We start from the raw sequence: 11,936 nt of genomic DNA, 5'->3' as shown, positions 1-11,936 counted from the left end.
CAAATCATGTTGTTTATCCCGCTGGCAGTCTGATGATTGAAGGTGTGACATTATGTATACACACATACTCAAGAAGTAATCCGGTTCAGAAGTTCAGCTGAACCATGATCCTGCCTCAAGGGCACGATGGAACAATAAAAAGAGAAATAGGATATCACATGGATTTCAATAGGAATTTGATTGTTAGAGCAAATAAAAAAGAAAGTAAGATGTCTGTTAACACTGACTTCTTCAGAAGAGTAGAAAAACACTTTAGAGGCCAATTCTAAGTATAAACTATTAACCATGACTTTTGCCTCAATAAACTGGTTAGTAAGGTAGATGTTAAAGGGTTAGTTCACCCAAAAAATGAAAATTCTGTGATTAATTACTTACCTTCATGTCGTTCCAGATATTTTTGATGAAGCAAGAGCTTTCTGATCCCCCAGCAACACAATTATCACTTTCAAGGCCCAGAAAGGTAGTAAAGACATCGTTAAAATAGTCCATGTGTCTACAGTGGTTCAACCTTAATTTTATGAAGCGACGAGAATACTTTAAAACGCTTAAAAAAACTTTATTTAACAATTTCTTCTCAGTCTTCAATGCTGTTCACATTGTAAACACAGTGCAGCACTTCCGGGTTCTACGTCAGATCGCCGGCTCATTATTGGCCGACATGAAGGTGAGTAATTCATGACAGAATTTTCATTTTTGGCTGAACTAACCCTTTAAGTTTAGGTATTGGGTAGGATTAAGAATATGTATAAGGCATTGATATGTGCTTTATAAGTACTAATAAATAGCCAATTTCCCAGTAATATGCATACTAATAAGCAACTAGTTAATAGCGAGAATTGGACCACAAGATAATATTATTATTATTATTATTCACACTATATCACATTTTTTTAATTGTATAATGTATAACTTCATAAATTTTATAATGTAGTAATTGTAATTACTTTTCCTAATATAAAATGCTATTAAGAAAATGTTTTTAATATTTGGGTTAGCACAAGTGAAATTTTACTTCCATAGAAGATGGTAAAATGTCTAAAAATGTCTAAAAAAAATCTGCTGACAGAATAGTTACAGCCTTTACCACCAGCTCTGTTTGGACTATGGCTGCATCTAAATTTGCATATTCTCTTGAATAGGTACTTATCTTGAATAAGTAATTACTTCACGGCCACTAAAAAAGTATATTCTATATAGAATGAATGTTAAAAATCTTGCCATTTTTATAATAAATTGGAACCAGCTCTAAAGGACTCTAAGAATAAAATCCACGATCGGAGATTAACTGAAATTCTGAAAAATAAATTGAAATATCCAGTAATGTCTCATTAGATGCTGTTTGGATTCTTAGAGGATTCTTTTTTGATTCCATTGAGACTGATTCCATTGGGAATGATGAAAGAAATTCCATTAGGATTCCTTTAGGATCCCATGACAGTCACTTATATATACACATATATCTTGTATATTTTTCCTCTTTGTTTCTTCCTACACACAAATATAGCACTAAAAGTGGTTCTTGGTTTGTAATTATAGGGGAACCACTTTTGCATGCACTTTTATGTAGCACCATATCTTTAAAGGTGCTCTACAGCACCTTTGTGAAATGGTGCTATGTAGAACCCATAAGAGGTGCCATACAGGGGCTTAACAGATTCTGTATATGGTAGCGGTGCTATATAGCACCTCAGTCATCCCAAAGAACTGGCGAAGAACCGCTGAAGAACCACTGAAGCACCAAGATTTGGTGCTATACAGCACTTAAAGTGGTTCCCCTATGATTATGAGCCAAAGAATCAATTTTAGTACTACACTCTAAAAAATGCTGGGTTAAAAACAACCCAAGTTGGGTTGAAAATGGACAAACCCAGCGATTGGGTTGTTTTAACCTAACTGTTGGGTTAAATGTTTGCCCAACCTGCTGGGTAGTTTTATTTAACCCAACTATTGTTTGAAAATGACAATATGGCTGACTTAAAATGAATCTAAAATTAAATTAAAATGTTCATTTATTAAACATATTAATAAAAGTTAATTTTCAAGATATTTTGGGTTCATTTTAAGTAAGCAATACTGTAATTTTTAAACAATAGTTGAGTTAAGTAAAACTACCCAGCAGGTTGGGCAAACATTTAACCCAACTGCTGGGTTAAAACAACCCAATCGCTGGGTTTGTCCATTTTCAACCCAACTTGGGTTGTTTTTAACCCAGCATTTTTTAGAGTGTATATAGCACCATTTTTTTTTAGAGTGAATTCTACATTCTACCTGTCCCTCTCTCACCACTCCCCATTTCTCCACCTTATGTCCCATACTCTCTAATAACTTTCCCACCCCTGACACTCTCTGAGGCACACTGTATATTCTCCATCTGGTATGCCTGTGTTCCCTTCGGCTGCTAGCCTTAGGGGCGTGTGTCAGTCCATGACAAATTCTTTTGTTAGTTTTATGTCCATACACGTGTGTGCTTTGTATTGATAAGAAAGGCTGCATGTTTGCTATTTTTATATATTTTAAAAAGTTATTTATTCCTGTGATAGCAAAGCTGAATTTTCAGCATCATTATTTACAGTCTTTAGTGTCATATGATCCTTCAAAAATCATTCTAATATGTTGATTTGCCACTCAATAAACATTTCTTATTATTGTCAATGTTAATAACAGTTGTGCTGCTTATTATTTTTGTGGACACCATTTTTTCAGCATTCTTTTATGAATATAAAGTTCAAAATAACAACATTTTTTTGAAATAGAAACATTTGGTAACATTTTAAATGTCTTTACAGTTTTGTTCATCCTTTCTGAATATATTTATTTCTTTCAAAAAGAAAAAAGAAAAGAAAATCTCACAAACTCCAAGCTTTTTGAATGTAAATTATCTTATTTTAAATGTTTATTAATTTGTGTATTTAAAAACATCATACTGACCCCAAACACAATACTCACACTAAACAAAGACCAAATAAACACATCAAATCTCTTTATTGAAGAGACACATCTTAAACAATATAGCAGAGCTCCAAATGCACATTTCAAAATAGATATCATAAAAGATATAAAATTAATGAGCACTACTGAACAACACAAACATTAGCACAGGAACTACAAATTACACACAAGTATTGACACAACAACAATACACATATACTCCTAAATTGGAGAAAAAGTGCTGCTTGTTTTCTCCTTCCCTGTATTTAAACTGATCCCCCAGTTCACAGCGCAAAGATCATTTTTCACAGCTTACATTCATGATAAACACAAATAACTATGCATTACTTGCCTATTTAAGTAGTTTAAAGCAATATGTAACTTCTGTAAGTACTAGAATACAGAGTCGCAGCAGCGACAACATGTACTATATAGATAACTAGTCATTTTAATAGTACAGTGGCCTAGAAATTAGAAAGTGGCATAATATTATTTCTTATTTAATGAGCTATCCCTATTCAAATACAAATATAATTAGAGCTTATTTGTGTTCCTACTTCATTTCTTATAAAAAACAGGTTTTGTTTATATATCACATACAATGCTGAGATGAAAGAATGAATGAATAAAAATGCATTTCTATTCTTTTTTTCCTCCTAAAAAGATCTGTAGTACTTGATGCCCTCATGCACATCAAAATGGCTTGGTTATTCAAACCTAACAGTTTTGTAAGTATTTTACACAGGCTTAAGTAACTTTTTAATGCATTCTAGTGGATATTTACCCTTTCTGAAAGTTCACTAACAAACAAGAGTTCAAGACTTTGCATTATCTAATGACTGTGTCAGGTCCATCTTTTCACCCCACTCAGATGTCCAGATGTTTTGCTTTACATAAACATCAGGAAGGAAATTGCATATGGCTGCAAATGATTCCCAAAGACAGTTTGACGTTTGTGCATTTGTGATACAGTCTCTAATTGATGTTTTCTGCTTATATATGCGTGGACTCCCTCCGGTTTCTCTCAATCCCGTGGGTTCTGTAGTTAAAAAACACATGCAATCCATTGACCGGATGCACGATTGGCACCGTCTGCATCCTTGGATACGTTTCCGTCGCCAGAGTGCAATCTGCTGTGGCGAGCAACTCCACCGCAAGAGTTTTCAGCACAATCAAAGCAAGCTCCCGCCCGATGCACCTCCTCACACCGCCTCCGAAAGGCACATAACTGAAGCGTTCGGTTTTGCTATTGTCTCTGTCTGCACAGAATCGTTCTGGGTCAAAGAGCTCCGGGTTCTGATACGCTTCTGCTGTCTCGTGCGTGTCACGAATGCTGTACATGACGCTCCAGCCCTTCGGGATCTGATAACCCTGCAGATGCACAATATAGAAATGATTACGTTAGACAGAGAACATTGCCTTCTAAATAAGTAAAAAAAGAACACGTGTTTTTTCATCAGCAACATCTGATTGTTGTTGTTATTCACAGTATATCATAGGCCCTGTTTACACCTGGTATTAAGATTTTAGTTGATTGGATCACAAGTAGACGAGGAAGACATTCCTGTTTACACCCGTCTCTTTTCTCCACTTTCAACCAATTCTATCCTGATTTCTTCGAGGGAAAGGTCTATGGGTGGGTAAATGTATGGGCTTTTTCAGATCTTTTGTTTTAATGCATGAAATAAGCTCACGCAATTTACATATGAACGCGCCCGTAGACAGTGGAAAAAGCATCAGCTTTCATTTTTGCTCTGAGAGCAGCAAGACCACACCGAATGCTGTGAGTGAGTGTTCGAAATCAGGAATGGTGAGAGAACATTGTGCTTGGTAAGTTTTTTGTGTTCAAACTGAACTTGGGTCTTCAGCCGAGTTTAAATCCCATCTGGCTAGCGGCTTCCCATAATGTTTACGCGTTAGGTCAGTAGGTGGAGAGTAAGCTGTATTTTGTGGCTGTTCGAACACATTCGACTACATGAGCATTTACACTATGAAAGCATTTCGGTTGAATGTGTTTTCAACTACCTCTGGAAGTGGGCGAAAGAAATGTTTTAGACCCCGTTTACACCTGTACTTAGCATCATTTCTGATATGATTGACCAAAACACTTCTTAAAACCAGGTGTAAACAGGGCCATGATGTTTAAAATGTTTAATTTTATAAATGCAGTAACTTTAAATGATGTTTCTAATTTAAAATGTTACTGATAAAAGTAGTATTAGCAGTACTTATTTTGGTAAGATATATAAAACACACACACACGCACAAAAAACACTCACGTTCAGTTCAAATGTTTGCAGAACTGTCCTGTATCCTCCAGACACTGGTGGAAGAAACCGAAGCACCTCTTTGACCACACAATCCAGGTAAGAAAGTTGGCTCAGTTTCTCCAAGCTTAGGTAAGGGACATGGGTCCGAGAGCGACAAGCCTCTTCCTTGTCCCCTGCTTCAAAACACATACTTTTATTCGTCGTCGATCTCCACTCGCTGGTACTCTTCTCAGCAGCATCGATTTCCTCACTGATGGTGTTCCCATGGCAACGAGAGCGGCAGCATCCGTGTGCGTCGCTGATCAAGCCCTCGCTCTCTAACTCTGCTCTGGCACTCCCGCTCACGTCTGGATGACGCAGAAGCTGCAGGATGAGGGATGTTGATGCGCTGGCGGTAGTGGAGTGGGCAGCAAATATTAACTCTACCGCTGTTTCCTGAAATGCATTTTAATTTAGTCATTTTGCAAATAAGCCGTGAGTAAATTGTGTAAATATATAAAAATGTAATTATTAAAATTCCCTCTTGTAAAAAAGAAGTATACTTTTAAAAATAGAACTTTAGCTGAATTAGCTGAACTCAAAAGTGCTTTTTTGACCCACTTAAATAGGACTTAAGTATAACTTTATATGTAATTTCTTAATTAAATATGTCTTTGAAATATGATTAAAGTGTACTGCCAAATGTACTAGTAAATAAAATATACCCTTATGTCATTTCTATTGAAACATGTGTGTTTTTAAATATATTTGTAATTACACATTTGTAATGATGCATTTAGTACATTTTGAAATGTTAGAAACATTTGAAAGGTTAAATATAATATGAAATAACACACTAAAGTTAAAATTATTAATCAAGTACTTTATGTGTGCTTTAGTATTTTAATCAAGACAATAAAATAAGCAAATCAAAAGATTAATAAAAACATAATGACTAAATATGTACTATAAAGTAAAACTTTTAATTTGACATTAAAACAAAGTGCACTTTTTAAAAGTGTGCTTAAAGGGATAGTTCACCCAAAAATGAAAATTATCCCATAATTTATTCACCCTCAAGCCATCTGAGGTCTATATGACTTTCTTCTTTCAGCCGAACAGTCTTTGTAATGGGATTGAATGGCGAGTTTTTGAAGTTCTAAAAAGAGCATCCATCCATCATAAACATAATCCATAAGGCTCCAGGGGGTTAATAAAGGCCTTCTGGAGCGAAGCGATGGGTTTTTGAAAACTCTGGAACTCTGGAAACTGGAACTCGACTAGCGTATAGCCATTACCAGCAGCCAGTTATTATAGTTTATAAAGTTTAAATATGAATATTATTCTTACAAAAACCCATCGCTTCGCTTCAGAAGGCCTTTATTAACCCCCTGGAGCTGTATGGATAACTTTTATGATGGATGGATGCGCCTTTTTGGGCTTCAAAACCTTGGGTACCATTCACTCCCATTATAAAGCTTGGAAGAGCCAGGAGAGTTTTTAATATAACTTCGATTGTGTTTAGACTGAAAGAATACAGTCATATACACCTATAGGATGGCTTGAGGGTGACTAAATCATGGGATAATTTTTGGGTGAACTAACCCTTTAAGTGTATTAAAAAAAATGAATGAAATAAATGTTTAGTCTAAGTACACTTAAGTGGCCTTTTATTTCATTAATATTATATATTACTACACATACAATTTTTTATAAAAATATACTTTTAATATTTGAATTACACTACAGGTGCACATTCAATACAGTTAATTGCACTTCTTTTTCACAAGGGTAGGTACACTTTAAAAAATGCTGGGTTGTTCCAACCCATGTTTGGGTCAAATATGAACAAACTCAACTGTTTGGGTTTAAAAATGTAATTATAAAAAAAATTAAACCAACGGTTGGGTTTGTCCATATTTGATCCAAACTTGGGTTGAAACAACCCAGCATTTTTTAAAGATAGCACACAATATTTTTGGATTTGGCCTTCTAGGTTTTACCTTGAGTTCTTGCATTGTAAGTTCATAGTCATTTTCCTTTGCACTACTCAGCATATAGTCAAAAGCGTCGCAGTAGTCACTGGCTTGCTGCTTTTTCAGTTTCTCCTCTATGATCTTCTCCATGGCAGAGTGCAGAATCTCACGGGCCCTGATTCCCTACAACAAAATAAGCAGACCATGGTCATTCATAAAAGATTATGAAAGTAGCCAAGACATTCATTTAGTGTCCTGCATATTTCAGGTTTTGCTTAATCAAGCTGTGAGACAATGTGAGTTTTGGCCTGAGGAAGAAAGCTCATTCTCACCTTGCGCAGGCCGCTTATGGGGTTGTCAATAGGAAGTGAAAAGAGGTTGTTCATGAGCTGTTCAAAGGTTTTAGAGAGATAAGCGATTTGCTGCTCATCCAGGTGCAGACCGAGCAGAACTTGCACCGCGATGCGGAAGGTGAGTGACTTGGCTGCGACGTAAACATCCACAGACCCGGTCTCGGTGCACCACTTGGCAATTTCAGACTTGACGACGTCTTGAAGGCGTGTCAGATAGGCCTCCAGCGCCCCACGGCTGAACACTTTTGCAAGGATCTAGGAAGCAAATAGAGTGCTGCAGTGATGTATTTTTGAAGGCCAATTAGCATTTAGTTTTGATACTTACATGTTTTGTCCATCAAGATAATTTCACAAATGAACACAAATTTGATCAATTTTAAAGCCTAGTGAGAGATTGCAAGAGCGTGATTAGAAACACAATGAGGCTGTGAAAGCGGACTAGTGTGTAGATGATGATGTTTAATGTCCTTGACAGTCCTATTTAGAAACTTGTTAGCAACCGCCTTTTTCAAGAAAAAATCAAGAGTGGGGTATTATAACTGGTGTGTTTTGTGTCTTAGAATAAAACATGAAAATATCTTGAGCTTGTGTTCACCACAGACCTTATTTCAGGTTTTAAATCAAAATTCAATTTAAAAAAAAAAAAACGATTGACTTAGGGACAATGGAACCAGAAGAGCTAAAATGCTAACTTGTTTCCAGGTTTTGGCCCACAGGACTCCATAAAAACGCTTATTGATCAAATTCCATTCATTGCAAAAGTAATGGCTAGAAATTAAATTTTATTTTTTTGTGAGCTCAAGAACATAGATTAAAGAAGTAAAGACTAAATTCATCTTTACTGGGATATTTATATAAGAAATAAAGCAACTAATGGGTTACACTTAAGCACATAATACTTTTCGATTAGATGCCCTTTCATTGAGGCTTGAGAAGGTGCATGTATTTCTGACATTCAACTTACTTTTCTTTTCCTCTTGTGCAGGTCACCCACTGAGTTTACTAGAGTGTTGGGCCCCAGGATGATGCGTGTGCTCTGGGGCCACTGTGTGCACACCAGCGTGTGTTCACCCAGCAGAATCTTACGGATGTTTTCTGCACCGGTCACTCGGACGAGGGGTTTGCCCAAAAGGTGAGTTTTAAAAACATTTCCATGTTTCTCTCGTCTAGAGATGTGAAAGCTGGATCCCTGTTAAAACATAATGAAAATCTTTTAGAGGGTTGCAACACCCCGGGTACCCACTATACTTCTGACCAATTCATTTCTTTTCCAGTTGTTTGTGACTATAAGGGTTCTATAGAGTTGAGTTTAACTACAAACATTTATATTCAAATTTATACTGATACAGTAATTACCATACTATTTTACAAATTGTTGACAATTCCAGGCCTACGTATTCCAATTTTTAAAATTCCTGATATTTCAAGGATTTTGAGTGTAATTACAAACATTTATATTCAAATGTATACTGATATAGAAATTTCCATAAGCTACTAGGCCTATTTTACGAATTTTCATGACTATTCCAGGCCTAAGTATAGGCTACCAATTTAAAAGCCCCAAAATAGCCCAATGCGATTTTCAATTTAAAAGCCCCAAAATAGCCCAATGCGATTTTCTCCGTCGGGCGGCCAAATTTTCCACCGAATTTGTGCTTATGGGGGTGTTCTGGGGATGTTGTAGCGCCAAAATCGTACGTATGGGAATATAAATCAAACCACGAACAAATTAACCCCAGGCAACAACTTAAGAGTAGCCTGATTCCGCGGGAAAACCGCGAACTTGGCAACACTGAATTACACCCTCATCAAGTTCACACATGCCAGGGAATAATTCCCAAAATGTATTAGGCCCTACATTAAACCAGCAGAGGAGCTCATATAGGCTATGCCTCCTAGAAAGCATTAAACTTTGCTTGACAAATGTAATGCAAATATATTAGAGAAATAACATGAAATGCAACATAAAACAGCTACATGTATAATGAAATTAATGGAACTAACTTTTTAAACAAAACCTAAACCAATGAGGTGGTTTGCCGTGGAAGTCGACCCTTTCCCCACAAATTAGACATTTTTGCTGTTTAATAACTTTTACATAGGCTACCAACATAATCAATGTGTTGTTGTTTTTTTAAGTTTCAAAAGCATCTTTAAAGATCATTTCAGTAACCACAAATGTTTACTGAGTCAGAGTGCGCTAAATGTTTAAGAAATCGGCTTTGCTTGAGGAGGTAACCATAGCAACAAGTGCTCGGTCGCAGTGTGTACAGTCAGTACATCAATAAAACGTAACGCTTAAGTAATAGCCTACGCATTGTTGTCGGTTTTCAAAAAGCCTCAAAAGAAAATTACTGACAGAAATTTTTACAATGACGACCCTGTTGAAAGGAGGTAATTCGCACAGCATTCTACCTTTAAATACATAGACCTATTGCTTGTTAATTATGTAGGCTAATGCATATAAGTTATAGGCCTATATATATATTTTTTTTTTACTTCAAAACACATTTAAAATGTAAATATTACTAAATAATATAAAATTACAATATAATAGCCCATAAGTACGTGTGACTTTCTAATTAAGAGAAGTTAGAGAACAGAGTAATACATAATCGTATTCGCTAACACAAAACACAGCGAACAGAATCGAAAGTAACAGAGTAAATTTGTATTTAGCCCTGATATTCAAGACTTACCTGGAAAAGCCAGTGGAAAGTTTCTCCGACCAGCGGCCAGCCCATGGAGCCCTGCGGAAGTGGGAGTTTACACGTCCGATCCCGGGTGATGCTCCACCTGAACTCCCACAGCAGCCGCGAGACCACAAGCAACAGCAGCACCGGTAAGACGGCGCCGGCAGCAGCCAGCAACGCGGACACGAGGCAGATATCGTGCCCGAACATCTCCAACGATGATCAAAGCCAAAAAGAAAAAAAAAAAAAAAGAAAAGAATGCACGTGCGCCTGTGCGTGCTGTTGATGAGTTCTCCGTGATGGAGCGCCTCCAAAAGTTGTGAAACACGCAAGAAGGTCCCTTTACGCGCTCTTCGGATATCTATGGAATAAGAATCGGAGATTACATTAGGCTACATTTAACATGGGCTTCATGTAGAGAGGAGATCTACACTGCTTTCAGTCGCTCCAGCTTCCCAGAGGAGGACAAGAAACTGACAACTATTCCAAACAGTTTTACAAGTTGCATGCGCTGGCATGTCTTTCATCCGAGTTTATCCACCTTTTCTTGGGGTGCAACCCCTGGGACAGCCCTGTTCTCACCCACTCTGACTGCAAATCTGAACTTGAGGTTGTGGGAAGTTCGAAAACGAGCACTAATTTGTGCCTAATGAAGAAAACCTCTGCTTAAAAACACTTTCGAGTAAGTAAAACTCATGCACTCTAAATAGCATAATATAATAGTATGCAGTCCTAGTGTACATAAATTCAATCTACTTTCTACATAAATTCATAAACCACTTTTATTCAACATTTATTCTTATGTGAAGAACATAGAGTTTTTTAATCTCCGAAGAATCAGTGAAATGGCTCTTAACAAGAAGATGGTTATAACTAACCACTGAAGAACCCTCATTTTTAAGGGTGTAACACAAAAAAAACCTCTTTCAGATCAGTGGCTAAAACATGCAATCAGTAATTTAAAACATCATATTAATCATAAAGCTATAAGGGTGAGCTTACAGATGAAACAGACTCACCTCAGCACTAGTGTAAAATCATACCGAAGATATCGAGTGAAACTTCCAGAATCTGTCTCTCTTGGGTGAGCTATGTGTCTTCAGTGCATCTCGCGCGCTCAAGCTTTATAGGTATTGGCACATGTTATGATCCACCTTCACCAGTGACGTGTGAGCAGTTTTTTTTTTTTTTTGATAGTTGAAGAGGTCGTGGATAGATCACAGGGAAAGCATGGGAAACGTTTGCGATCGTAGAAAGAAAGAAAGAGAGAGAGAGAGAGAGAGAGATTGTAGAGGTTTTACTGGTTACCTATTTCCTCATTGAGATTCCATTCGATCCACTTGTCAATATGCAAATTCAAGGCATGGCATTTTAGGCAAGCATTGTAGTTTATATTGTTTATATTAAAAATATTTTTTTTTTTAAATAAAATTTTGTGTAAAAAAAAATGTAGGCCTATTTCGAATTATTTTATATTGGAAAAAATGATCAAAAATTGATTATAACGTAAAACGGATAAAGACATGATTAAGAAATGCAAAAAAAAAAAAAAAAAAAAAAAAAAAAAAAAATAGTCCTAGTCCATTAAGAGTAGGCTAACAAATTAGAGAATTTAACCCGTTTGTGAATTATGCAGTTAGGCTACTTACAGAGCGCCGAAAGAACATCAGTATATCACTATTTTCTGAACGCATCGTTTACAGCGCAACTTTTTTGATTGTATTTTGGCGCCCCGAG

At 36.5% G+C, this 11,936-nt stretch overlaps 1 protein-coding gene across 1 annotated transcript; it reads right to left on the bottom strand.

Annotated features, from left to right (window-relative positions):
- Positions 1–2,999: 2,999 nt before the first annotated feature.
- On the bottom strand, positions 3,000–11,281 carry cyp26c1 (cytochrome P450, family 26, subfamily C, polypeptide 1). Its single transcript, XM_067367490.1, has 7 exons — positions 11,219–11,281; positions 10,206–10,560; positions 8,471–8,695; positions 7,486–7,761; positions 7,181–7,336; positions 5,208–5,633; positions 3,000–4,299 (listed from the first exon to the last, which is right to left on the bottom strand). The coding sequence occupies exons 2-7, from the start codon at positions 10,407–10,409 to the stop codon at positions 3,922–3,924; spliced, it is 1,665 nt and encodes a 554-aa protein (XP_067223591.1). The 5' UTR covers positions 10,410–10,560; positions 11,219–11,281; the 3' UTR covers positions 3,000–3,921.
- Positions 11,282–11,936: the final 655 nt, after the last annotated feature.

The sequence above is a fragment of the Chanodichthys erythropterus genome, chromosome 18, assembly GCF_024489055.1.
Source record: "Chanodichthys erythropterus isolate Z2021 chromosome 18, ASM2448905v1, whole genome shotgun sequence".
Taxonomy (NCBI): domain Eukaryota; kingdom Metazoa; phylum Chordata; class Actinopteri; order Cypriniformes; family Xenocyprididae; genus Chanodichthys; species Chanodichthys erythropterus.
This window is presented reverse-complemented; position numbering and strand designations above follow the sequence as displayed.

Coding starts and splice junctions, on each gene's coding strand:
- cyp26c1 (XM_067367490.1), bottom strand. CDS start 10,409: ATGTTCGGGCACGATATCTGCCTCGTGTCCGCGTTGCTGGCTGCTGCC. Junction 8,696..10,205: donor CTTTCCACTGGCTTTTCCAG/GTAAGTCTTGAA, acceptor ATGTTTTAACAG/GGATCCAGCTTTCACATCTC. Junction 4,300..5,207: donor TGCAAACATTTGAACTGAAC/GTGAGTGTTTTT, acceptor GTGCATCTGCAG/GGTTATCAGATCCCGAAGGG.